This window comes from Enhydra lutris, unplaced genomic scaffold, assembly GCF_002288905.1.
Source record: "Enhydra lutris kenyoni isolate GAN:26980312 unplaced genomic scaffold, ASM228890v2 scaffoldscaffold92, whole genome shotgun sequence".
Classification (NCBI taxonomy): domain Eukaryota; kingdom Metazoa; phylum Chordata; class Mammalia; order Carnivora; family Mustelidae; genus Enhydra; species Enhydra lutris.
Genome location: NW_019154176.1, coordinates 1,441,343 through 1,464,880, shown reverse-complemented (window position 1 = coordinate 1,464,880; position 23,538 = coordinate 1,441,343). Strand labels below are relative to the sequence as shown.

Here is a 23,538-nt window from a genome sequence, read left to right as displayed (position 1 = left end):
GCCGTCTGCGGGCAGAGGGTGGGCGCTGTGGGGGCCGGCAGACCCCAGGCCAGGACTGCCTGGTCCGCAGTGGGAGGGGCGGCCCATCTCACTTTCTTCCGTCTCGCGCTCTTTGTTGCCTTCTTTCTCATGGTTTGAGTTCTTTTCCCCTCTCCATCCTCTTCATGCCATCTTCCTTCCCATCTGCATCCGCCATAAGACACGAAGTCATGGTCATGGTCATTGGAGGTGGGCAGGGTGGGGGAGGAGGCGCCAGGCGGCAGAGTGGCTTGGGTGGGGGGGCCCTGGACAGTATCTGGTGAGCATGCAGTCCCTGGGGTGTATCTGGTAGAGGGTGTGTGTGGGGGGAATCCCTGGCAGCCTGTGACACTCTTGTTCCTTCTGGGGACATCCACCCTGCTGGGGGTGCACAACCCATTCCCTCCCATAGGGTTCCAGCCAGAAAACCTGAGAAGAGCTCAGGGGTGTTGGGCTGCCTGTTTGTCCCTCAGGCTCCAGAACTGCTCATGGGCCCCCAAGCCCTGGGGCTCTGCCACCTCCTCCTGTGCTTTGGCCTGTGTCAGGCCCTGGCGACCGCGGTACCATAGGCTCTGGCTCATGCATCAGAGGAGGAGGACGCCTGCTGGGTCCAAGCTGGCAGCCAGCTCCTCTCTCTGCCCCTGTCCCATCCAACTCAGCCCTCCACTGGACCCCTGCAAGTTCCCTGAGCCATCAGCCCCATCCTTGGGACTACCCAGCGTGGTTCTGTGATGCAGCACCAGCCTAGCTGCCCTGGTTGGAGAGGAGGCCTGGCTGAGCCGGCCTTCCCTGAGCAGGGTGGGGCCGGTCCAGCTGAGCCCCCAGCATCCCGCCCTCCCAGGCTCCCTCTTCCCAAGACCCAAGAGAGTCCGTGGGAAAGCAAGGGTGCCTTGCTTCAATGGGGGCTAGCCTCAGACCTACTCGGTGCCTGCTTTGGGGACACAACAGGGTCTATGGGACCTCAGCTAAAGCCTCCAGGGCCCCTCCCACACTCTGGGCCAGGAGAGAGGACATCTGGCTGAGGTGGAATGCTAGGGGTGGGGGACAGTGTGTGCTCCTGGTCAGTGAGCAGGTGATGGGACCCCTCTGGCCTGTCCTTCCCACTGCCAGCCTAAGCCCTGGCAGCATGGTCTAATCCAGTCTCTCCCTCTCTCAGCAGCCCCGAAGGGCAGTGCCCAGGCAGGCCCCAAGGCCTCACGGGGTCTCTCCCTCTCTTCCCTGCTCCCCACAGCATTCGCAACGACAGGCGCCTCCTCTGCCAACCGGTTTGTCAGCATCGGACCCCGGGACGGCAACTTTCTGAACATCCCACAGCAGTCTCAGGTAGGAGGCTCCACCCGCGATGTGGATGTGGGCGCAGGGGGAAGAGGCAGGGGCGGGGGCATCATGGGCGTGAGGGAAGACGCTGGCTCCTTGAGGCCAATCCGGGAGAAGGGGCTACGGCAGGGCTGGAGGGCCCAGGCTTTTGCAAGCCCAGCTGAGCCTGCCTCCCCAGGCAGCCCCCAGGTCCCCTAGCTAATCAGCTAATTGGATAATTAGCTCTGACAGCCCCGGCCCTGGGGAAGGCGGCCAAAGACCTGAGGCTAGAGGCGCTCTGGGCCAGGCCTGGTGGTAGCCCGAGGCCCCGTCAGGAAGAGGACAGCGTCTGCCTGTTGCTCTCCTCCCTCTCCAGCTGGAAGCCCTGGCCCCCAGCCCTCCCCTTCTTCCTTGGCTTTGGGTGGGCTGGGCAAGGGGTGGAGGAGGGACAGAGCCGTCCTGGTGGGCTAATTGCCCAGAGACTCTGGCACCCAGGGTAGGGCAGGGCCTGTTGCCACCCTGGAGGCCCCTCCCTCAGGTCCCCATGAATCCCGTTAGAGGGGAGGCCGGGCTGTTGGAACCTCCAGTCCAGCTCCCGCCCGTCCCCAGTTCTCACAAGGAAAACTCCAGCCCTCCTGCTGGAATGCCCTGGATCTGGTTTTGTACAGGCATCTGTGCTCTCGCACGCACGTGGGCCCCCTCCTCCCTGTGCCTGTCCCCCAGAGGCTGCGACTAGCTCACAAAGCCCCGGGGCCTTGGGGTTTGGGGAAGACCCACCTCAGGAGCAGGGTGGAGGCCGGTTTTACAAAGCCCCAGGCTTCTCGGAAAGGAACATGCAAATAATCTTTCTCTTTTGCACATTTTACCAAAACACCACCCTGTGAGCCCAAGGCCTGGAGGCTTTTTCTCCGCCCCAGGAAATCCACCCCAGCCCAGAGCCCCAGGGCCACCTCTTGCTGCTCCTGCTCCTTTACTGCTCTGAGGCCTGAGTCCAGAGAAAGTCGGTGGATGGAAGTTTTGTGTGTGTGGTTTGAGGTTTTGTTTTTTTTTTTCCCTTTTCCTTTCCCTCCCTCAAAAAAAAAAAAAAAAAAAAAAGCCAAAAAACTTTGTCAAACTTCAAACTTCAGAGCTCCCTAGTGGCAAGGAGGGGAGGGGAGGGGAACTTCAACCCCCTCCAGCTTCCCACCCCCTTTCCCCAGAGTCACGTCTGACCCGTCTGGTTTCCAGGAGCAACCAGACATGATGTAACACCCAGATGAACTTGAACTTGGGGGTGTTGAGAAGAAAAACAATGGCTCTGAGCAGGGGCTGGAGCCAGCCCCCTCCGCTGCTCTGTGCCAGGGAGGCCGAGAGAGCCCTGCTGGCAGAGGGCGGGAGGGGGTGCCAGAGGAAGGGACAGCAGGCGGGCCTCCCCTCCTGGCTCTGGGCTGGCACCAGGCGGCAGGGCTCCATCGCTCCTGCCCGCCCGCCCTCTCTCCCTCCCTCCCTCCCTCTGCCCCAGCGCCTGTAGCTCTGAGCTGCCCGTTGCTGGCTTGCTCTTGGGGACCACTGCCGGGAGTCCTACCTGCTCACCCTGTTTCCGCCTGCCTCCGTGTGCTTTCCCTTCTTCACTTTCTCTGCTCACTTTGCTTGGACTTTGGGGCCAAGGCAGACTTTGAGGCAAGTTTGGGAAACAGTTTTTCTCCCCCTTGTTTTGCAAAGCAGCCTGAGCCCCGGGCCCCAGCAGGCAGGTGTGTCTGGGGGTGATGGTGGGGGAGACTAGAGCCGGACAAGGCCCACACAGCCGAGAGCCCTTGGGCCTGGGGGCAGGCAGGCGGCTGCAGCGGGCGCAGGGGGTACAGTGGGGGGCGGTTTCCACAGTAACCAGTGACTTTAGCTGATCTCGGGAGCACCAGATGGAGAGAGAACAATAGAATGAGGGAAGAAAAGAGAATTTTAGCAATTTTGTCATTCCCTGGACAGCGCTTTTTACTTAGTTTTAATCAGTTTTGGACCTGGCTCAGGAAGCAGAAAGGGTGAGCAGAAAAAGCCCCCCCCCCCCCCGACCTGTGGGGAGGCGCTAGGGAGCTATCCTGGAACCACCTTTGTCTGAAACTCCAGGCCTTGAACTGAGGTCTTCCTGGTCTGTGGGGCGGGGTGGGGGGGCGCGGAAGGGGCTTCCCAATCTGAGCACTGGTGGTTTTCCCCCTCCCGTGCAGCTCCAAGGGAACCAGCCTGGCGCCTTGGCTTGGTCCGACAAAGAGGGGCCAAGCGGGCTCTCCATGTCCCCGTTGTCACCTGCCTCCTTTCCCTTACAGGGAGGGGGCGGGCCAGGCTTCCACAGCGGTGCTCTAAGGGTTCCTGTGTTGTCTCCCCTTGGGAAGGGGGTCCCAGAGAACACGGAGGCCTTAGACCCCAGGGATAGGGGCTCTCCCAGGCGGCTCCCTTCTCAGGCCAGGACTGGAAGCCTAGCGGCTGGCCGCTGACTCCGCTCCTGCTGAACTCGGGGTGCCTTCGGCCTGGGTTTCCCCCGTGCAGTGCCAGGTATCCCGCGAGCCTCCCTTTAAAGACCTGTAGTTAGTTGATGGGGTTGGACCTTGGGCAGTTCCTCCAGGAGCTCCGCCACAGGAGGGCAGGTCTCTGGGTGTGGGCCGGCACGTGGCAGGAAGTTGGGCATCTCTGCCCACCCAGTAAATGCCAGCAGCACCCAGTCATTGTGACAACCCCAAGCCCCCATTCTTCCAAATGCCCTCCATCTGCACCATCCAGTGGGGCAGGTGCTGGCCATGTGTGGCTGTTGAAGTTCAAATTAAATAACAAACTAGAGGGGCACCTGGGTGGCTCAGCCATTTAGCGTCTGCCTTCGGCTCAGGTCGTGATCCCAGGTTCCTAGGATCAAGTCTCACATCAGGCTCCCTGCTCAGCGGGGGTGTGGGGGGGTCTGCTTCTCCCTCTCCCTCTCCCTCTGCCTGTGCGCATGCTCTATCTCGAATTAAAAAAAAAAATGTAAATAACCTACTAGAGAAAACTAGTCCTCAGTAACGGCAGCCACATTTCACTTGCTGAGATGCCACATGTGGCTCGTGGCTACCACACTGGATAGGGCAAACAGGGAACGTTTCCATTGTTGAAGAAGGTTCTAGGTAATCTTCCAGGCCCTTTTAAACACTACAACATCCCTCAGTAGAAGACTGCCCGTGGTCCCAGACCAGAGCCTGAGGGGCGGGTCCAGCCAGCGGGCATAATCTGTGCAGCTTAAACAAGTGGTTTTAAACACTGACAGCTTTCACATGCGATGCCGTCAGGACTTCTGGCTTCTTTTGAAAAGCTGGTTGATCTTGCTGCCCCGGGGGCCTCACTCTGGTGTGGCAGCCTTGGCCCTGGGCTCCCTGAGAGCATGCCACATGTGGCGGGTAGGAACATCGACTTGGAACCTTCCCCCGTGTCCGAGTCCTGGCTGGGCTATGAGGGCAGACCATGTAGCCTCGGTCAGGCCAGCCCCACTCTCCCCACCCGGCTCTGTGTGGGCTTGGAGCACGGGTAGGATGGGTTACTACCCAGTGCCAGCTCTGTGGTTAGCCCTGCTGGGCATTTCAGATCTGTGACCCAGAGCCTGGGAGATGTCCCGAAATACGTTTTCAGGGACCCTTTTCTGGCCCCAAGGGTACTAGTAGGTCTGCACAGGTCCTGTAGACTGGAGAGGAGAACAGCTCCCTTCTCTCCCCTCCCCCGCCACCCCTTGGCCACAAGGTGGGGCCGGAGCCTTTGATGGAGGGCATTGCCAGGCCGCCCAGCCTCCGGGTCAGGTGTATTTTGTGATGAGGAGCCACCGAGACTGGTTTGTGGGAAGGCGGCTCCCCCTGCTGGCACCCTGAGGGAAGCGCCTCACGCCCCAGGGAGACTCGGGTCCTTCCCCCTGCGCCAGGTGCCCCAGGGTAGAGGATCAAGCACAGTGGGCTATGGGGCCCCTCCCCCAGGCCATGGACTGCTAGGGACTGAAGCCATGTGCTGGTCCCCCCCCCCCAGCCTTTCAGCCTGTGGGACCTTGGCTGGGGAGTACAGACGGGAATTTCTGCTTTTAATCTAAAGAGACAGAAAGAAAACTCAGCAAGAAGCTGAGCCTCCCCCACCCCACTCCCAAAACCCCTCTGGGGACAAAAGCTCCAGCCTGGCATCCTCCCCACCCTGCAGGACCCATACAAAAACCTAAACAATTGGAAACATGGCCAGATCCCAGGTCTGTGCCTGTGCCAGCTCCAGCCATGGGGGTCCCACCCGCTGGGCACAGTGCCCACGGGAAGGCCAGCTGGACCCTAGCACTGGGGGGCAGGGTCTCTTGGGGGCGACAGGATTCCCATAGGAGTTACCGACAGAAGGGGGATGTACCTCTTCGTGGGGTGTTGGTGTCCTTGGCTCTGCTGGAGGTGGTCCCTCCAGGGGCCTTGGGCTCCAGCCTACGGTCTGCGGACCAGGTGGGTGCAGAAGAGACTCGCCCCTGCTATTCTCAATACGGCCTCTTTTTGTCCCATTTCAGTCCTGGTTCCTCTGATAAGATCGACAAAAAGAAATGACAAAATGTTAAGAAGAGGTTCCTCAAACGGGGGGAGAAGAAATTTTGAGACGTGGAAAAAATCCCCCAGCCCAGCCCCACCGAAAAGCAAAAATTAGACGTCGTCAGCCACTCAGCCCTTCTCTCCTCCAGCCCGGGGAGCCCTGCAGGCCCCCAGAAGCAGCCCAGTTCTCGGAGAGCCCTCGGAAGAGGTCTTGGGGGAGCTGTGCACCAGCAGCCAAGCAGAAAGAAACATGCAAACGGACTCTGTTAAGTAGAGGACAGAAAGAAAGAAAGGATGCAGCAGAACTGCCTTTCTCCCCTCCCTACCCCGCCCCGACCTTCCGGGGAAGGAACAAAATCAACCCAACAAAGAAACCAGCACAGTTCTAAAGGGGCCTGTCCTCCACCCTCACCCTTCTTAGGGGAACCCCACCCCCAACTCGGGCCGGAGCTTCACTAGGGAGCCTGGAGGACAAGCTTGTACAAATGATGGGGGGCAGATCCAGAGGGTTTCTCCCTCCGGACTCCGCCCCCTCCCTGCCTGTCTACCCCCCCCCCCCCCCCCCCCCCCGCCTTGGCCTCTGGCTTCTTCCCCAAGCTGCTCTGGACTAGGTGAGGCCGGTGCCTTCCTGGTTTCCCTGCCCTACCTTCGGGCTACAAGCCCCTGGGGCGGGGGCAGGGAGAGGCCCCTGGAGCTAGTTTCTTGCTCCTGCAATGGAGGGTGTCCTGTCACCCCACCCTGAGCTTCGGGGTTAGTTTCAGGGCCCCAGACCCCTCTGTACAGTCCATAGGAAAAAGTCGGAATGCTACGACAGCCCGTCCCAGCCTGGGACAGGCCCCCTCTTCCTGCCCTCTGCAGGCCGGGAAAATCACTCTCTCGCCGCGCCACGAGTGAGGGGAGGTGGGCCCCAGGGTCGCCCCCTCACCCCAGCCCCGCATGCAGGTGCCCTCGCTCCGCCCCACCGGTCCCTGCCCCTGCCCCTCACACAGACAGCCCTGCTGTGGCCGGGCCGGAGAGTGGAGCAGAAAGGGGACCCCGGAGCCGAGCGAGGAGGACGAGGCAGCCGCCGCTGCCACTGGCTAAGCCGCCCACCTGCGCTAGGTAGGCGTCCTGCTCGCCGACTTTCAGTTCCTTTGGAGGGTGTTGGGTGTTGTCCTTTTTCACAAGTTTTTTTGGAGCTTTCTCTGTCCCCCCAACCCCATTTTCTCCACCATATGGGCCTCTTGGCCACTTCTCTCTGGATTTCAGCTGTAATGTCTTTACTCTTTCTTTAGGGGTGGGGCATTCATTGTTTGGGTCTTTTGCCGTCGCAACTGGGAACTCCTCCATTTGAGCAACTTGGGGACAATTTGGTAACACACCACAGGAAGTAGCTCTTCCCCCTCCCCCTGCAGCCCCTTCCTCCCCCACCAAGGGATGGTTGGGGACCTGTCCAGAGGGTCTTCCGAAGCCCCCTGGGAGGGAGGGAAGCAAGAGCATGCCCAGCCCCCCTCCAGGGTGTGACTTGGCCCCTCTGGCTTGTCTTTCTGTGCCTTACTCCCTCCTCCCTGCATCTCCCTTCCTCGGCCCCCCTCTGGAGTCCTTGTGCCTCTCTCTCTCTTTCTTAACTGTATGAAAACACAAAGCACAGGTCAGGATCCTCTGAAAGTCAGTCAACCCAACATTGCACCGTAGGGGTGGGTTGTGGGCTTTATTTATTGTGAATCTAGTTTGTGAGGCTGTGGCCCCAGCAGGGAGGGAGGGAAGGAAGGAGGGGAGGCAGCTGGCTGGGGAGGCGAAGAGGGCCCTGACCTGGGCCTGAAGGGGCCGGCGAGTGGTGCCTCCTCACCCGGAAGCCGCCAGGTGGCTGGCCCCAGCAGTGGCTTTTGTTGGAAGTTGAGCGAAGGCCCTCCCCTGTCTGCGTGCAGCCCCTGGGGAAGACCGGGACTGAGAAGCAGGGGATAGGGGATCCCGCGGGAGCCTGGGGGGGTGGGGCGTGGGGAGTAGGGCGGGGGGGTGGGGGGCCGGGGGGGCCGGGCGTGACGCGCGGTCAAAGTGCAATGATTTTTCAGTTTGGTTGGCTAAACAGGGTCAGAGCTGAGAGGGGAGCGGAAGGGACCCCCTGCCCGGCCGCACGCGCCCCTTCCCTCGAAGACAATCGGGGCCGCGGGCGCGCTGGGCCCGCGGGAGCCCGGGTCTGCGGGGCGCCCGCCCGGGCGAGGTCGGAAGCTGCAGGCCAGCTGGGCCGGGGCGGGAGCGCGCCCGGCGGGGCTGCCGGGGCGGGCAGGGGGGTGGGGGCCGCTCCTTTCCCAAGTGTCGTTGTGAGGGGGCAGGCGAGGGGCGACGAGGGCGACAGGAGATGTGGGGACGTGTTAGAAGAGAAAAAAAAAAAAACCCACAAAAAATATATATGGGGGAAATGAACTTTTTTTCATTGAACCAAGTGCAATGCATCAGAGAGTTTTCCTATCTTTGTATGTTAAGAGATTGTTAAGAAAAATTCTATTTTTGTTGTAATGTCCTCGCGGCTCTGGGGACGCTAAAAGAACTGGGCCTGCCCCGCCCTGCGCGGGGATAACGAAAGCTGAGTGTTTTTTCCTTTTTTTTTTTTTTTTCCCTTTTTTTTTTTTTTTTTTTTTTTTTTGTTTTTTTTTTTTTGTTTTTTTAAGTCGTTTTCCTGCGTTGACGAGGATGATCTGGGGTTTTTATTTGTTTCGTCGTTCGTTCTCGGTTTCGGTGGGAGGGCTGAAGGAAACGTTCACATTTTAGAGTTAAAAAAAAAAAAACACCTGGACATTAAAAAAAAAACAAAAAACCACAAGATCAAAAAGGAAAAGGACGAGAGAAAATTATTTTTAAGATAATTCAACATAAAAACCCTGGTGCTTCTTACATTATAAAGTACGTTTTAAAAAAAACCCACAAACTATTATACATAAGTTTATGAATCAATTAAATATCCTGCACTTGTTAGGAACACGCATATCCCTTCTTTGTTGAGTTTAACGGAACGGGACAGCGGCATACGCCCGGCGGCTGGGCTGCTCTGGCCGCGGGTCTCCCCGGGCGCCCCCTCCCCAGGGCCCAGCGCCCCCTCCTCGCCTCATCCCCGTCCGGGCACGGGGGCGCGGCGGGGGGGTCCCCAGCCCCTCCCCCGCAGAGGTCAATGCCAACGAACAAACGTCCCCTCCCTCCCTCCCTCTCCGCCCCGAGCGCCCTTCTTTGAGCCAGACGCCAACTTGACCCTCACCAGCATTATCAGGAGCGCGCTCAGCAAGTTGGTAGTTACCCCCCCTTTTCCCCCGGCGCCCCCGACTCAACATCACTCCTTCCACCCCTACCCCTACCCCCGTCACCCACCGGGGAGCACGAGGAAGGCTCGAAGCTCCAGGACAGGACCAGCCAAGCTGACAGGTCGATTCGCCCAGGCCCGCGCCCGCACGCACGCACGCACACGGCCCCGCACACAGCCCCACCCCACCCTGCAACCAGCCCCGTCGACTGCCTTACACACCCGCCCCCGCGCTGGCCGGCCGACCTAGTGCCTTGTTCTCACCCCCGTGCTGGCGGAGCGGACGCCGCGCTCTGGGTCCCAGAGGGGCCGGGTGGCTCAGACGACCCACCATTTCCTCACCCCGACCGTGCTGAACGGACCCCCCACACGAGAGAAAATAAAGGAGCAATAAAGTCACGAGAAATTTCGTCCCCCAATCGAGAGCCCGAGGGGTACCCCAGCCCCGCCTCTGCTCCCCCCACCCACCCACCCTCGGGGCGCCCCCCTCCCTCCCCCAAGCCAGCCTGGGCCAGCCCCGCTTCGGCCCCTCCCGGGAGATCCGTGCGCCCGACCAGCACCAGCATCGCGGACCGCAAAGGCCGCCCGTCCCGTCAAACAAGTTTCTTCTTAGGCTAAGAAACGCAGTATATACGAGTATCTCTATATATAGTACTAATGGATTTGGTGTGCTTCCCCCTTAGCGTCCCCTGTCCCTCCGCTCCTCCTCCTTCAGCCTGGTCTCCCCCTCTCTCTGCCCTCCACCCCCGTCTCTGCACTGAGATACATAAGAAACAAGGGTAGTTTACTGTCTGTTTTGTTTTCTGGGTTTTCAGTGTCCTAGCGGAATGCAAGTAGGCAGCCAGCCCGTATGTTCCCTCTCCGCCCCGCCCCCCCCCGCCCCGCCCCCGTCACTGCGCTTCTGTTATACCATCTTTGCCTGACTCTCTCCGGCTTCTCCATTGAATGGCTAATGTGTATGTGAAATAAAGAAATAAAGAAAAACAAAAGTAAGAGCGCCCGAGCCTTCGATAACGCCTTCATCCGGGGACTGGTTCGGGATCGGTGGGTGGGTCGCCGCGTCGGTTCTGCGCCTCAGCGGACGCGGTCATGGAGCGTGTATCCATGAGTCTCCAGAAGGGGGTGCCAGTGAGAAGGGCAAAGACTCCCCGGTCCCTCCCCACCTCTCTCGGTGACCCCAGCCCGGAAAAAAGAGGCACCACTTTAGTCCGATGAGCTGTCTGCCATATTGGTTCCCGCACCTCGTCCCTAGGAGGGAGACGCGGGAAAGGCTATTTCCAGCGGTTGGGGGGTGATTTAAAAAAAAAATTAGAAGAAGAAGGTGGTCTGCTGGGGGGCCCCCTGGGGGCGACAGTCGCCCTTAGACCCCTGGGACCCTTTTCCCCGTTGGGGACGTCCTCACTGTTCCCTCTTCGGGGGAGTTCGCCCCAGAGCAGGCGCAAGGCATCATCCGCCCTTTCCTCCTCGACAGCCCTGGGCTGAGTTCCCGGTGACCCTCGGCTCAGAAGCAACGCTGCAGAGGTCACCGCACCTCAGGGCTCACGGCCGCTCGTTCCGTCTTGATGGGCCGGGCCGCCCCGTCGGTACTGCCGTCGGGGCCCACCGGGGGCGCGGGCTGCGAGGGCACCGCGGCCTCGGCCCTGCGACAAGGCCCGCGGCGGGCGCCATCGTTGGGGCCCCGATGCGCGGGTCTTTTGCGGGACCCGGACGGGGCGGGGCCTGCGGCCAGAGCAGCCGCCTGGTCGCGCAGCAGCCGCACCAGGAAGCCGATGTATTTCATGGCCAGGCGGAGCACCTCGTTCTTGCTCAGCTTCCGGTCGGGCGGGTGCGTTGGCAGCAGCTTCCTGAGCTCTGCGAAGGCGCCATTCACGTTCTGCTGCCGCCAGCGCTCCCGGCTGTTGGTGAACACGCGCCTGGCCACCTTCTGGGGCTGGTGCCCTGCGAACAGGAGGGGTTGGGTTGGCGCCGTGGCCCAGGAGGCGCCCCCTCCTGCCCTCGCTTCAGGCACCCAGAGCCCTCGAGAGGGGACTTCCACATAGGCGGTGGCTGAGGCTCCCTCCATCCAAGGGATCCACAAGCAGGACCCGGGCATATCTCCCCTGCTAGTGAGCAACACGGCTCCCCCCGCCAGCCTCACCCCCGCAGCCTAGACGAGGACATCACAGGTCCCCGCTGCAGACAACTGAGGCCTTCTGTATCTCTGTCCACACCTTCCTGTCAACAGCTGAGATTCCGAGAGACATGTGTCCTGTGGCTGTCAGTCTGGGGAGCTGTCCCTGTGGTCTTCATTCTGGAGCATGCCCCTGTATGTGGCTGGAGGTGCACGTGGGTCTGAGAGGTCCCCTAGGGGCCAGCGTGGTCCTGTCCTGGGAGAACTGGTATACCTAAAGGGCTGTGGTCATGTCTGATCGTTGCTGGGTGGTTGTGGTCGTGTGGCTGTGGTTCTGTGGCTGACTCTTGTGGGGCCACGGTCCTAAGTGATTGTGGTTGTGTGGCTGTTCCTTGTGTGGTTCTTGTCCTGTGGCTGTTTCCTGCGTGGCTGTGCCTTCTAGTGGGGCTGTCATCTTGTGGCCCCCATGCCATGGTGCATTATGCCACGACTCTTGGTGGCTTGTTGGGTGGCTGTGGTTGTGTGGGGCTGGCCGCGGGTCTGCGGTTTTGCACGTGGGTGTAACCTGAGTACTGGAGGCCTCGTGTGGGCTGTCCTGCATGTGTCCCTGCGGCAGACAGGAGTCCCGGCAGGTGGCTGTCTGTGCACACAAAGTCATACTCACCCTCAGCCAGCTCCAGCTCACAGTGGCTCGGTCTCCGCTTCAGCCGGCTGCTGGGGAAGATGCCGAAAGCTCCTGCCGGCCCAATGTAGAGGCTGTAAGGGGTCGTGGGTCACTAATGCCTTGTGGGCAAGGACCCTGGCCCTGGATTCCCCCCAGGTCCCAGCCCTTCACTGACCTGTTAAGGAAGGGGTCAGGGTGATAATGCAGGGCCAAGGGGGGTGGGACAGTTCCCAGGGCAGAGAGCTGCAGCAGCGGGGGTCTCAGGGCGCTCAGCTCCGTGGTGGCCATGGTTACCCCTGGGGGCCTGGTGTGGCCCAGGCTGATCACCGGCACGCCAGGGGGCAGCCTTGGGGGTGAGGAGCCTTGGTGGCCCATCTCTTTCACCTTCGGCGGCCCAGGAGAGGCAGGCTTGGGGGGCGGAGCGGGTGCTGGGCTGGGGGCACACACCATTTCGGCCTTCTCAGTCATGGTGGGGCCCACCTCTGCCTGGGCCTGGGGCGGGCACATGGACCCCGAGGGGGTGCTCACCTGTGGGAGGGAAGGAAGCTAGTGGGGAGGGAGGAATCAGATGCCAGCACATCCCTTAACCCAACAGAGCCCTCAAAGGAGAGCGAAAGGGTGGTGGTGGGGGGGTTCCGTGCGTGAAGGCAGGTGGGCTCAGAAACCACCAGGACATGCGAGGGGGATGTGACACAAGGGCCGGAGGTAACTAGCGGGTCTCTGGGTGGCCCTGAGCTCAGCAGGGCCATCTCTGAGCTGTTTGTGACCCACAAGGACCTCAGTTGCCCAGCTTCTGAACAAATTTCCCTTATTCCAGAAACCCTTCTCGGCTGGAGTCTGGAGAGAGGGGTGAGGAAGGAAGCTGGGATGGAGCCTGTGTCCCCAGAATGACCCTGTAACCCTCAGATCTGATCTCGAGACCCTCATTGATACCACGTGACCTTAGAATCCCTCTATAATGGACTCTAACCCTTCACCGATTCCCTGCCTCAGCTGACCATGTGGCACTCAGCTATGACCCTGGGGGCTCTTCTCATTGCCTCCATGTCACACCCTGAAAGTCCCCCATAATTGCTCCATTGACTCCCACCCCCACTGAAAACGTCCCCCTTACTAGACCTGTAACCCTACTGCTGACGCTGTGATCAAAAATGCTGACCCAGGATCCCCACTGCCCAGTACCTACAGTCATGTCCCAATCCTTCTCTGGCCCTCCCTGATGTCCCCCACGCCCCATTTCCTATCCCCATCCCCACCCACGCCTTTGCACCCTGGCTTAAACGTTTTGGCCCCATGGCTTGGAGTGTCCAGCAACTTCTGGGACTCCTGGCTCCCCTGCCCCCTCTTCCTAGGTAGATAGGCCCTGGGGAAGCTGACCTGGACTTCCACTAAGGAGGTGCCCCCATGAATGAATGAATGAATGAATGAATGAACCAATGATCAAATGAATACAGGCACTCCCAGGATCCCCCACCTTCAGGCGGACTCCCCTCTTACCCCCGCACTGGTCCTGCTGTTTGGTGAGTGCCCTGGCTCTGTCCTTCAGGGTCGGGATGCGGTTGGGTTTCAGGCCAGGCTCCGTGGCCCCGATCCGATCCCGCCTCTGCGTTCACGGCCGCTGGGAGCTTGCCGCCCCCTCCCGGCAGCGGCGTGGGGGCCGCGCCTCTTCCCGGGCTCCCGAAGGCCGCGGCAAAGGCGGCGTGGATCCCTCGAGGGAAAGTGAGCAGCTCCCGGCCGGCCCGCCCTCTCCCCGCCCCCGGCGGCCCAGTTTCCTCCCTCTCACCCCCGGCCGCGCCGGAGGATGCTGGACCGGCACAGATAAGAGCCTGGCCGACTGGCCGCGCCTGATAAGGAGCCGGGCTGACCCCGGAGGAAACCGGCGGGCGGGGATCTCCGAGCGCGGGCCTCACAGCCCCGCCCCCGGCCGGCAAGGGACCGAGCGGTCCCCCGGGACCTCTGAGGACCCCGACCCACTACACAGCTGGGAGTGAGGTACACGGCTGCACGCAGAGGGGAAACCGAGGCAGGTTAGATGCGGCATCCAGTATCGCTCGGGTTTTGCCTCTGGCTTTGAACAGCCCTGGCCCAAGTGTCCGTGCTGATGGGGGTGGAGGAGAGCCCCTTCCGGCTGAGCGGGGGACTCGTGACCCGGGGCCCCCTCCCGCTCCTCCTCACCCTGCTTGGTTCCTCTTTTTACGCCACCCCTCCGGGGCTATGCACCACCCCCACCCCGGTTGGGGGCACTGGCAGGAAGGCAGTTCCTACAGCCTGCCTTTGGGCGTCCAGCAGCAGCCAGTGTCCTGGGCCCCCAGGCCTGCTGTCCACACCAGCTTTCCAGGCCCAGGAGGATGAGAGGAAGTACCACCGCTGGGAGAGACTTCCTAGGGTGCCAGGGCTGGCCAAGTTCACAATAGGTGTCCCTGACGTGTCCCCACAGGATGCAGATCTTCTAGGCCACAGGAGCACAGAGCCCCAACCTGGTGGCCTCTGGCCCTCCTCCCCCATCATAGGCCATTTTGGGGGTGCAGAGGAGGATAGTGATAAAGAGGCGTTGGGCAAGTATCTGGGAGTGGGGGTGGAGCTCCTCACCGGCCTGGCCTCACCGAAGGGGGGGGTCCCGGAATAGCTTCGTAGCAGGGACGAGACTGTCCCTTCCTCCAGGGATTTCCCACTGGGGCCAGTCAGGCTTTTGCCTCAGATGTATCCGGGTGACAGCAGAAGCTGCCCCGATGACGCCACCGCCCTCCCAGGAATCTGGTGGGGCCAGGGAACCAGGCCACCACCAACGGTCCAGCAGCCCCACCAAGGGCTCCTCTGAGCCTGTGCGTTCGCTGATGATCCCCTACAAGCAAGGTTCTAGAATTAGGGTCATTTTACAGATGGGGTTGAAGCAAAGAGAAAGGTGTCTGGGAAGGCCCCACAGCTGCCATTTGGGGGTGGGGGCTGTGCCCTAAGACTCTCCGTTAACGTTGCTAACCCTCCTAACCCTCCGAACTGCAGGCGAGGGGAAGCAGCAGGCGGTCTCAGTGCGCTCGCCCAAGGGGCCGCAGAGCAGGAAGCACCTGGCCTGGAGCGGATGCACAAGGCGCCTGGTTCCGGTCCGGCTTCCGCCCCCGCGGCCCCGTGGGGAGCTCCGCCAGAGAAACCAGGCGGCGACGCGGGTCAGGGTAGGGGTTGGGTGACTGGAGAGCCCGTCTGCATCCGCAGGACCGGCAGTGTGCGTACGTGGGGCGGGGGGCGGGAGTGGAGGGGGCGGGGTAAAGGCTCCAAGGGCACGAGCACACGGCTGCCGCCCCGTGGCCGCCTTGGGAACTGCAGGGATCAGCAATGGGGTGGCCCAGGGCTTCCCGCTGCAGAGAGTCCGCTCCAGGCGTGCCCCCGAGACAGAACACCCCAGAGAGAAACACGGACACTTGGGTCAGGCAAGGATAAACCCCCAGAATCCCAGGGCTCCCCAAGCAGTTAAAAAAGACGGACAGAGGGGCACCTGGGTGGCTCAGTGGGTTAAAGCCTCTGCTTTCCGCTCAAGTCCTGATCCTGGGGTCCTGGGATTAAGCCCCATATTGGGCTCTCTGCTCAGCGGGGATCCTCTCTCTCTCTCTGCCTGCCCCTCTGCCTACTTGTGACCTCCGTCTGTCAAACAAATAAATAAAATCTTAAAAAAAAAAAAAAGATGGAGAGAGGAAGAGACTCCAGACGTGTCACTTGGAGGGACGGGCAGGGCCCCCAAGATGGACAGACCCCAGGCGGCCTTCTCATTCACACAAATGACAGTCGAAGGGATGACGTCTCTTTATTGGCTCAGTCTACTCCTGGACCATTGGCCATGCCAGGCCCAGGTGGGTTCTGGTAAGGAGTCTCTGGACGGTCACCGGGGGCCACGTCAGCAGTGTCCTCGGGTGCTGGGGAGCTGTGGGAGTAGCAGCACTGGTCCCCGTGTTGACAGGTGCCCTGGTGGGAGGATGGGGTATGTGAAGCCTGGCCCATTGCTCAGCAGCCTCTGCAGGGTCCTTTTCCTGGATGGGGAACTCACTTCCACATCTCGCCTGTCCCAGGTCTCCCAGACCCACCTGCCCCTTGGCCTTGAGCTATTGCTGGGAGGGGGGGAATCCCTGGGTGCTGCAGGGGGAGGTAGGGGTGCCTCACCTCCTTGAATCTTTTACAGGGAAATGTCTTGAGCCGGGCAGCCCGCTGGACTGGGTCCTCTGCTGGCTCCTTTCTCTTATTCTGGTGCAGCCTGCGTCTCTCCTCCATAGCTCCGCCAGCTACCTTGCCCCTGTGCAGGGAGAGGAGGAGCTGGGACCCCATCTGGCCTTTGCGTTGCCCCTGCCCTGGACAAGCCCCACCATCACAACGCTCTCACTCACCCCGGCCGGGCGCGGGGCCGGGGGCCCCAGTTGGCCTCAGGATTAGCCTGAAAGCGCTTGAGTCCTCGCTGGCGGGAGCTGGGGTTGGCATCCTCCCGGATGGTGAAGTTGGCCTGCAGCCTGGGAAGGCAGGAGTCAGGGCTGAGGGGCAGGTGCCCGCGGGTGAGCACAGACTGCCTGCCAACCTGTGTGGTGCCACGTTGCTTTGGGAAGACTCAGGTCCCCCAGCCATTTAATAAATGGTTATCAAGGGGTGCCTGGGTGGCTCAATGGGTTAAAGTATCTGCCTTCAGCTCAGGTGGTGATCTCAGGGTCCTGGGATCAAGCCCCACATCGGGCTCTCTGCTCAGCGGGGAGCCTGCTTCCTCCTCTCTTCCTGCCTGCCTCTCTGACTACTTGTAATCTCTGTCTTTCAAATAAATAAAATCTTTAAAAAATAAATAAATAAACGGTTATCAAGGGCCTACTGTGTGCCTAAAATCTGCCATTGGTGAAGCCAGTGTTCCAGTGCATGAGACAACGGGACGAACCGGAAACAAGCAAATCCCGTTGTGTTTGGGTACAAGTAAGAGTTCTGAGACAAGCGGAACAGGGGACCCAGGGGTAGGGGCGGGGAAAGGCATGCAGGGCAGGGCAGAGTGAAGGGGGTGAGGGAAGCGCCATCAGGGGACCCGGGGACAGGCAGTGCAGGCAGAGAGAACAGCTCTCATAAAGGCTGTGCCTGGCGAGTCTGAGCGAGGAGGCCCGGAGGGAGGGAGGTGGGGAGAAGGGGACAAAGGGGGCCTAGGAGATCGCAGCCGGATGGTGCCAAGCCTGCACTAGTGAGTGAGGTGGGAGTCACAGGGGGAGCGGACTCAGGGGCTCACAGGTGTTACCCTGGCTGCTGGGCATGGGGCAGGGGCAAGCGGGGCGGCCAGGGGACGGGGACAGAGACGACAGCTCTGGGGTAGGTGGGCAGTGATGCGGCCAGACCAGGGTGGGGGCAGAAGGGGAGGGCAAGTGGGAAGATTCTGGATCCTACTTGAATGAGCACGGGGCTGTGGGGGGGCATCCGTGTTGTCCGCGCACACGGGAGCTTCCCCTGCCTACGGGCAGCCCTGGCAGAGCCCATACCTGGGCTCCACACTGAGAATGCGGAATGCCGGGCTGGTCTCGGACAGGCGCTCCCGTTTCACCGGACACTCCTTTTCCTGAGAGGAAAAGCTCAGAGATCAGGGGACGCTGGGCCTGACTGTCTGGCGCTCCCATCCCTACTCTGGCCAGGCCAGCACTCACCCAGCAGCGCATGATGTCCCAGAGGGCTGAAGAGGGGGCATCTGTCTTCACGGCGTTCTTACAGGCGTGGGAGAGTGAGACCCGGAAGCCAGCGTGGAGAAGGGCCGACCTGTGGACCAAGAGGGGCCACGGTTGGCCGGGGGGGTAGGTTCGGGTGGGAAGCTGGGCCCCCTCGATGGGACTGGTGCAGCTAAATGGTTCGCGGTGTCTACGTGGCTTGTGTGATGCCGGTTATTGAACCGTAAGCCCATCCCCCTTGCCAAGGCTGGTGGCCTCCATGCCCTGTTCTCAGCACCTGCACACGGGCATGCTGAGTCTCCGTTTCTCAGGAGACCCTGGTCTGAGAGGGGCTGCACCTGCCCAGTGGCCCCCCGAGGTCAGGCTCAGGCCCCATGCCCGGGGGGTGCTCACCGCAGCTGCAGGAGGCTGGGCGTGCTACAGCGGATGGTACTGCTCAGCTGGTCCAGCGTGTAGTAGAGAGGCACATCCGGGAGCTCCTGCGAGTGCAGACAGGGTGGATGTGGGGCGGACGGAGGAAGGATGGCCAGGTATAGGTGGGGAACCCCCATCCGCACCCCGGCCTGGCCCCCCACCTCAGTGATGACGCTCAGGACCCCTCGGATCCGCTCTGCGGTATGGAAGCGGCCAGGGTTGGTGCTCACAGCCTCTAGGACACGCCCCACGAAGTCCAGGTCATGGATGGGCTCTGCCCACAGGGGACCGCCAAGCTATAGACACACAGCGGCCAGAGGGGAGGGGGCAAGACAGCCGCGACCCCAGTGCCCCCCTCGTTTCCCCCACCCTGCCTCACCTGGTGTCGCTGCCCACAGTGCTCACACTCGGGGGCGACAGGGGGACCGCAGGCTGCAGAGAACTTGACCCTGCAGAGAGCGGAGTGGTTGGCAGGCAGTGACCCTGGGAGGCCCCATCTTCACCTTCCTGCCCGGCTCCCCCTTGCTCACCGGCCCCCAGAGGCTCCTGACGCTTTGCCAAGGCGCTGAAGGTGGAAGGTCCCACAGCCCACGCACTGGAATACGAGCGCCTGCTTGCTGTTGGGGAGCAGGGGCACCCCTAAGTTCCCAGCATGATCACCACACTCCGACGCCTCCCTCAGGCTAACTTCATCCCCATCAGAACCCCATTTCCTTGGGGCGGGAGCATGACCCCCCCAAACCCCAAAATGTCCTGTTGCTTCCTTCCATCCATCACTCTTCCTTGCCCCAGACTAACCTGGCTGAGGCTTTGACCTTGGCCTGGCCGGTGAAGACACGGACAAAAACGCGCACATAGAAGTCAGCGCTGACACTGAGCAGCGGCACCACAAAGCGTTGGTAGCAGTTGGCTCGGAGGTCCAAGCTGTGCAGGACGATCCTCAGGGCCTGGGGGGTGGGAAATGGGCTTCGGCCATCAGCCTCACCCAGACCACAGCCTCCCCGCTACCCTGGAGGCTTACAGCCCCCTCAGGCCCAAGCCCAGTCCCACATGTCCTAGCGGCATGACCCTTGCCAAGGGAATGCCTCTGTTCCCTCATCTACGAAATTGGGACAGTCTGTGTCTCTTTAGGGCCCTGCTAGGGGTAGCACAAAATCAAGGGGTGCACGGGCCCCTGAGCCCAGTGTATTCTGATTATCATTGACCGCAGGCCCTGAGCTGTACGATGTGCTCCAAACACCAGGGTTCCAGCTTCCCAGACTGACCTGATGACAGAACCCTTAAGGAACAAAGACGAGACATCCTCCTTTCCAGCCCATGGCCGCCCGCAGGCAGCCCCTGCCTTCTCGAATCCCCGTGCCAACCCATCACCCACCATCATGCTCATTGCACAGATGCAAAAACTGAGGCCCGGAAAGAGGGGATTAGTTGTCCAAAGACACCAGCAAAGTTAGGATGTGAGTCCAAAGCCAGACCCAGACCTGAAAACTGACTTAAAAAGCAATTTTGGAAAATTGTTAAAAACAGACGATACTGGGGGGAAAAATGACCGAAGCACCGGTTCCTACCCTGGGCAACACCCCAGCACCCCTAGATGACCGGAACTGGCAGCCCTGGCTCTTAGGGCTGCGCTGGTTGTAGACATGTGTGTCATCCACGTCTTGGGACCAACCGGGAGGAAGCTAAGCGGCTGCGGGGCGGGTGGCAGAGGCTGGGGAGCGCCCTCACCATCTCGTGGCAGGCGCGACTCTTGAGGGCCATGGCCCCGTACTTGCTGTAGCACGTCTCCCCGCTGTTGCCCGCCAGCACTGCCATGTCCGTGCACGTCACGCACAGCAGCCCTGTGAGGGGGGCCCGAGCTGTGAGGACCCTCGCAGCACCGCGAGGCAGGCTCTCCACCCCTGCAGCAGCGTGGCCTCACCTCCTTCACTCACGGCCTGCACGGCAGCGTCCAAGAAGGGGGCAGGGCTGCCGTAGGGGTCCAGGTCGATGACGTCAAACCGCTCTGACAACTTCTGGTGCTGGTACATCAGCATCCTGGGGGCGAGAAGGCCAGGTCCTCAGCGCCCTGCCCCAGGGACCCGCTCCGTCCCCTATGAGTGTTCTCTCACTCGGTGCAACCGTTCTGGCCCGCACTGAGGGGCCAGCTGCCTCTGTTCAGATCCTGGCTGGCCCATTTGCTAACTGCATCACTCTTCCTCCCTGGGCCTTGGTGGACTCCTGTGTAGCAATCACAGTAAGGATAGCCAGCCGCGTTTCAAGCAGCTTATAGCTCTATTAACTCATGTAATCAAATATGGATTTGGAAGGATAGCTAGCTCCCTTTGTAAGTGACCAAAGGCAAACTCTCCCATCTTGTGTAGCCTGAAACTGCAGCCCATCCACCACCTTCCTCCAGCCCTCTCTGCCCCACCCCAGCTGGAGCATCTGGCAGAGGGAAGAGAAAAGCAGACTCCCCGCTGAGCAGGGAGCCTGAGGCAAGGCTCTTTCCCCAAACCCTGGGATCCAGAGGCCCCGCACTTAACACTTAACTGCTTAACTGACCTAGCCACCCAGGCGCCCCTCCTATCAGCCTTCAATACAACCAGGAAAGCAAATGCTTTTCATAGCAAAGACCTCTTTGTTTTCTGTAAAGGATCAGATAGTAAACATTTGAGGCTTTGTGGGCTGCAAGTGGTACCCTTTTTAACCCTTTAAAAATGCAAAATCATTCTTAGCTGGTGGGCTCTACAAAAACCTGGCCCCACAGGTGGTTGTTTGTAGGACCCCAGAATTAGAATATGAATGCCCCAAGGTCAGGGATTTTGTCCGTTTTGTTTACTGCTGCCTGGCACATGGTGGACCAGAGATCTGCGCCTGTGCTGGTGCCCGTGGTGCGTCTGAATAAGTACAAATACCAGAGGTTGGGAAGTCGAGTCTAAATCGGCAACCATGATGCCACACTTCTGGCTACACAAGCATCATCTCATTTAATCAACACAGCATTAGTATTGCAACTCCTGTAATACTAACATCCTCATTTTATAGACAGGGAACCCGGGTTCAGAGAGACTAAGGCACCCTCCCGAGGTCACAGAGGAAGAATATGACAGACTTAGGATTTGAGACCAGGCAGCCTTCTTCTAGCACGAGCTTGCCAGCCATCAGGCTCAGCTGCCCCAAACCTACCGGGCGTCTGCCTGCCTGGGATGCACCAGGTGGGCCACACCGTTGAGCTGCACGTTGCGGCATATGAGATCCACGGCTCGGGCAGAGGCATCGTTGGCAACCACAGACTGGAGTCCAGGCACCTCTCGTGCAAAGCGAATGGAACGGAGGCCAGAGGCTGCCAGACCCTCCAGCACTCGAAGGCCTTCCTGTTGGAGTAACCAGGGAGCCCCGCTCACATGGATCCCTCCTTCCTCTGCTGGGCCCCAAGGAGCCCCCACCACCCACTTCCTACAGCTCTCCCGCCACAGGAGCCTTCCTCACTCCATTACTGGAGGACTCTGGGGGTGCCACCTCCTGTGCTCAGGCCCCACCTCGCAGATCTCCCCCACGGCAGCTGTTCGAGGTTGGTCTTCCGGGGCCAGGTTTGCACCCTCTTTCAGTTCAGCGTTTTTCTCCTCTTGCTCTGACAAGTCCACGACCACCTTTTGCACGTCCTTCTCACCTGGCACCTTGACTGCAGCCACCCAGAAGCACAAGTCAGGGGACAGTGAAGCTCCCCCTGAGAAAGCTCCCCCTATTTCTCAGGAAACAGAAATTCAGGGAAGAAAATCTTTCTCAAAGCCCCTGGGGAAAGCCTGAAGGAAACGAGGCCAGGGCCTGCTGTGTGGCTGGAGCCTTTCAGGACTTTAAGCGAAAGGCGCCGGGGCAGGGAGAAAGCTCGGCGTGACCCCCGCCCACCAGGAGACTGGACCTCGACTCACTCTGGATTCCTTTGGCCGCAAGATGAACGCGAGCGAACTCGGTGATCACAGCACATCTGCAGAAGACGGACGGTTAGCTCACAACCCCCTCATCCTTGCAGTTCCACTGCCCTCTGCCAAGCTGACCCCAGGCCCTTGCTCACGTCAGGTCCCGGTTAAACTCCTGCACTGGGTTGTAGAAGACTTCGTTGGCGCTGGGGAAGGCTATCTTGGCGGCCCCCTCGGTGACCGTGGTCTCCTGAGCCTCGGATGCGCACTCTTCTCCGCAGGGCTCGGTCCCGTTCTCCATTTCGCCCGGATTCCGTAGCCCTTGCGTCTGTTCCTCCATAAACCGGGCTCTATAGAGACTGCAGGCGGGGCGGAGAGTCAATCTTAGCCACAGAACGATTCTCGCACGGGACAGCCGCGGAAGCCTCTCCCCGCCAAGCCTGTTTCGAGGGGGTGGGGGAGGGCACAGGAAGAGCATCAGAGAGCCGTGTCCTCGAGCCAGGTGGCCTATACCTCGATAAAGTTTAAGAAGACCCTGCGGCCTCGGTAAGGTGACACCACACCCCATTTTCGGGAGACCGGCCTCTGAGAAGCCAGAAGCCTTCGAGCTGGCCCAACCCCGACCTGTATCCTTCCCCGCGTCGCCCACGCCTTTCTCACCCTCTCTCGAGGTGTAGAGGACCGAATTAGTCTGGGTGCACGTTTCCCGGATTAGGACCTGGGCGTCGCCATGTTGGCACAGTGGGAGGGCAGGTCATATGATAGATGTTAGCCAATCAGTGATGCTACCTACAGTGGGTGGCCGGGATCAAAATGCACAGCGGAAAGCTCGGAAAGTAGTGTGGATAACCTCAATCACTTCGGCTCCCCCGGGAGGGGACGCATCACTCGCCCCATTTCACGGATGAGGAAGGTGAGGCTCAGAAAGTGGGCGGTAAGCGGAGAAATTCACCTACTGATCGGCTTCTGTGTATTGAGTGCTGTGAGCACATTATTTCAGGGCACTCTGCGGGAACAATTAAGGCTCTGAAGTTAGATTTATTGAGTTTGAATCCCAGTCCTACCACATGGTCTTGGGAAGTTACTTAAACTCTCTGGGCCTCACTTTCCTTACCTGCTAAATAAGAATGCTAGCTTCCAATATAGAGCAAAGATCAAACTACAGAATGCCTGGAAACTGTGCAAAGCAGCCCCTCTTACGTAGTAACCCCTGGGTAGGTTCTAACTGATGTAGGCGGAGAGCGTAGTGGTCTGCACTGCCTGGGTCTCAGTCCCAGCTCGCCTCACAACTTGTTATTATTCCTCTCTATGCTTAAGTTTGCCGATTTGCAAAATGGACAGAAGTTTTTAACGTTCGCTACTGGGTGGTTGTGAGTTTTAAACGAGTTAGTGCAGGTTAAATGCCTAGAACGGAATCTGGCTTGGCATATACATAAAATCGTTAACTTTTATTGTCGATTCTTGAGCCGGGGTTTGATTCCTGACACATGCCACCACGTACCTACTGGTGATCTTGAGCAGGTCTTTTTCATCTCTGTGTGCCTCCCTTTCTATAAAGTGTGTGTGTGTAATGATTTCGACTTAAAAATGTTAGTGTTAAGTTTAAACGAGATAATTCCCATAAAGAGTCTAAAACGGTGCCTGGCACAGTAAGTAGAATTCATTGTTGTTTTC

At 60.1% G+C, this 23,538-nt stretch overlaps 3 protein-coding genes and 1 long non-coding RNA gene across 10 annotated transcripts in view; 1 reads left to right on the top strand and 3 right to left on the bottom strand.

The window, feature by feature from the left end:
• LOC111162388 (nuclear factor I X) overlaps nt 1-5,951 on the top strand; it is a 94,132-nt gene extending 88,181 nt beyond the window's left edge. For 3 of the 4 annotated variants that reach the window (XM_022526778.1, XM_022526777.1, XM_022526776.1), the window contains one exon: nt 1,250-2,344. In XM_022526778.1, the coding sequence (XP_022382486.1) occupies nt 1,250-1,533 (284 nt within the window). In that variant the 3' untranslated portion in view covers nt 1,534-2,344. Of the gene's footprint in view, nt 1-1,249; nt 2,345-5,827 lie in introns of those variants that run through there. The other variant, XM_022526779.1, reaches the window with a different exon arrangement.
• Nucleotides 124-6,010, bottom strand: LOC111162390. Its single transcript, XR_002641575.1, has 3 exons — nt 5,945-6,010; nt 5,680-5,838; nt 124-183 (listed from the first exon to the last, which is right to left on the bottom strand). It is a non-coding gene; the product is annotated as an uncharacterized LOC111162390 (long non-coding RNA).
• A 4,109-nt stretch (nt 6,011-10,119) lies between these two features.
• LOC111162405 (LYL1, basic helix-loop-helix family member) lies at nt 10,120-13,450 on the bottom strand. 2 transcript variants are annotated; one of them, XM_022526810.1, is made up of 4 exons: nt 13,389-13,450; nt 12,067-12,419; nt 11,892-11,983; nt 10,120-11,055 (listed from the first exon to the last, which is right to left on the bottom strand). In XM_022526810.1, exons 2-4 carry the CDS (start codon nt 12,396-12,398, stop codon nt 10,640-10,642), a joined length of 840 nt encoding a protein of 279 aa, XP_022382518.1. In that variant the 5' UTR covers nt 12,399-12,419; nt 13,389-13,450; the 3' UTR covers nt 10,120-10,639. The 2 variants fall into 2 exon arrangements, with proteins under 2 accessions (XP_022382518.1, XP_022382519.1); XM_022526811.1 differs by having other exon boundaries at nt 12,067-12,437; nt 13,389-13,431.
• A 2,100-nt stretch (nt 13,451-15,550) lies between these two features.
• On the bottom strand, nt 15,551-22,591 carry LOC111162404 (tRNA methyltransferase 1). Of its 3 annotated transcripts, none has more exons than XM_022526808.1 (17): nt 22,525-22,591; nt 22,020-22,304; nt 21,877-21,932; nt 21,487-21,629; nt 21,134-21,321; nt 19,887-20,002; nt 19,694-19,806; nt 18,764-18,912; nt 18,496-18,582; nt 18,345-18,414; nt 18,127-18,261; nt 17,945-18,030; nt 17,534-17,642; nt 17,372-17,448; nt 16,259-16,378; nt 16,038-16,167; nt 15,551-15,842 (listed from the first exon to the last, which is right to left on the bottom strand). In XM_022526808.1, exons 2-17 carry the CDS (start codon nt 22,202-22,204, stop codon nt 15,693-15,695), a joined length of 1,914 nt encoding a protein of 637 aa, XP_022382516.1. In that variant the 5' UTR covers nt 22,205-22,304; nt 22,525-22,591; the 3' UTR covers nt 15,551-15,692. The 3 variants fall into 3 exon arrangements, with proteins under 3 accessions (XP_022382516.1, XP_022382515.1, XP_022382517.1); XM_022526807.1 differs by having other exon boundaries at nt 15,643-15,842; nt 22,020-22,223; XM_022526809.1 differs by lacking the exon at nt 18,496-18,582 and having other exon boundaries at nt 15,643-15,842.
• Between the last annotated feature and the right edge of the window lie 947 nt (nt 22,592-23,538).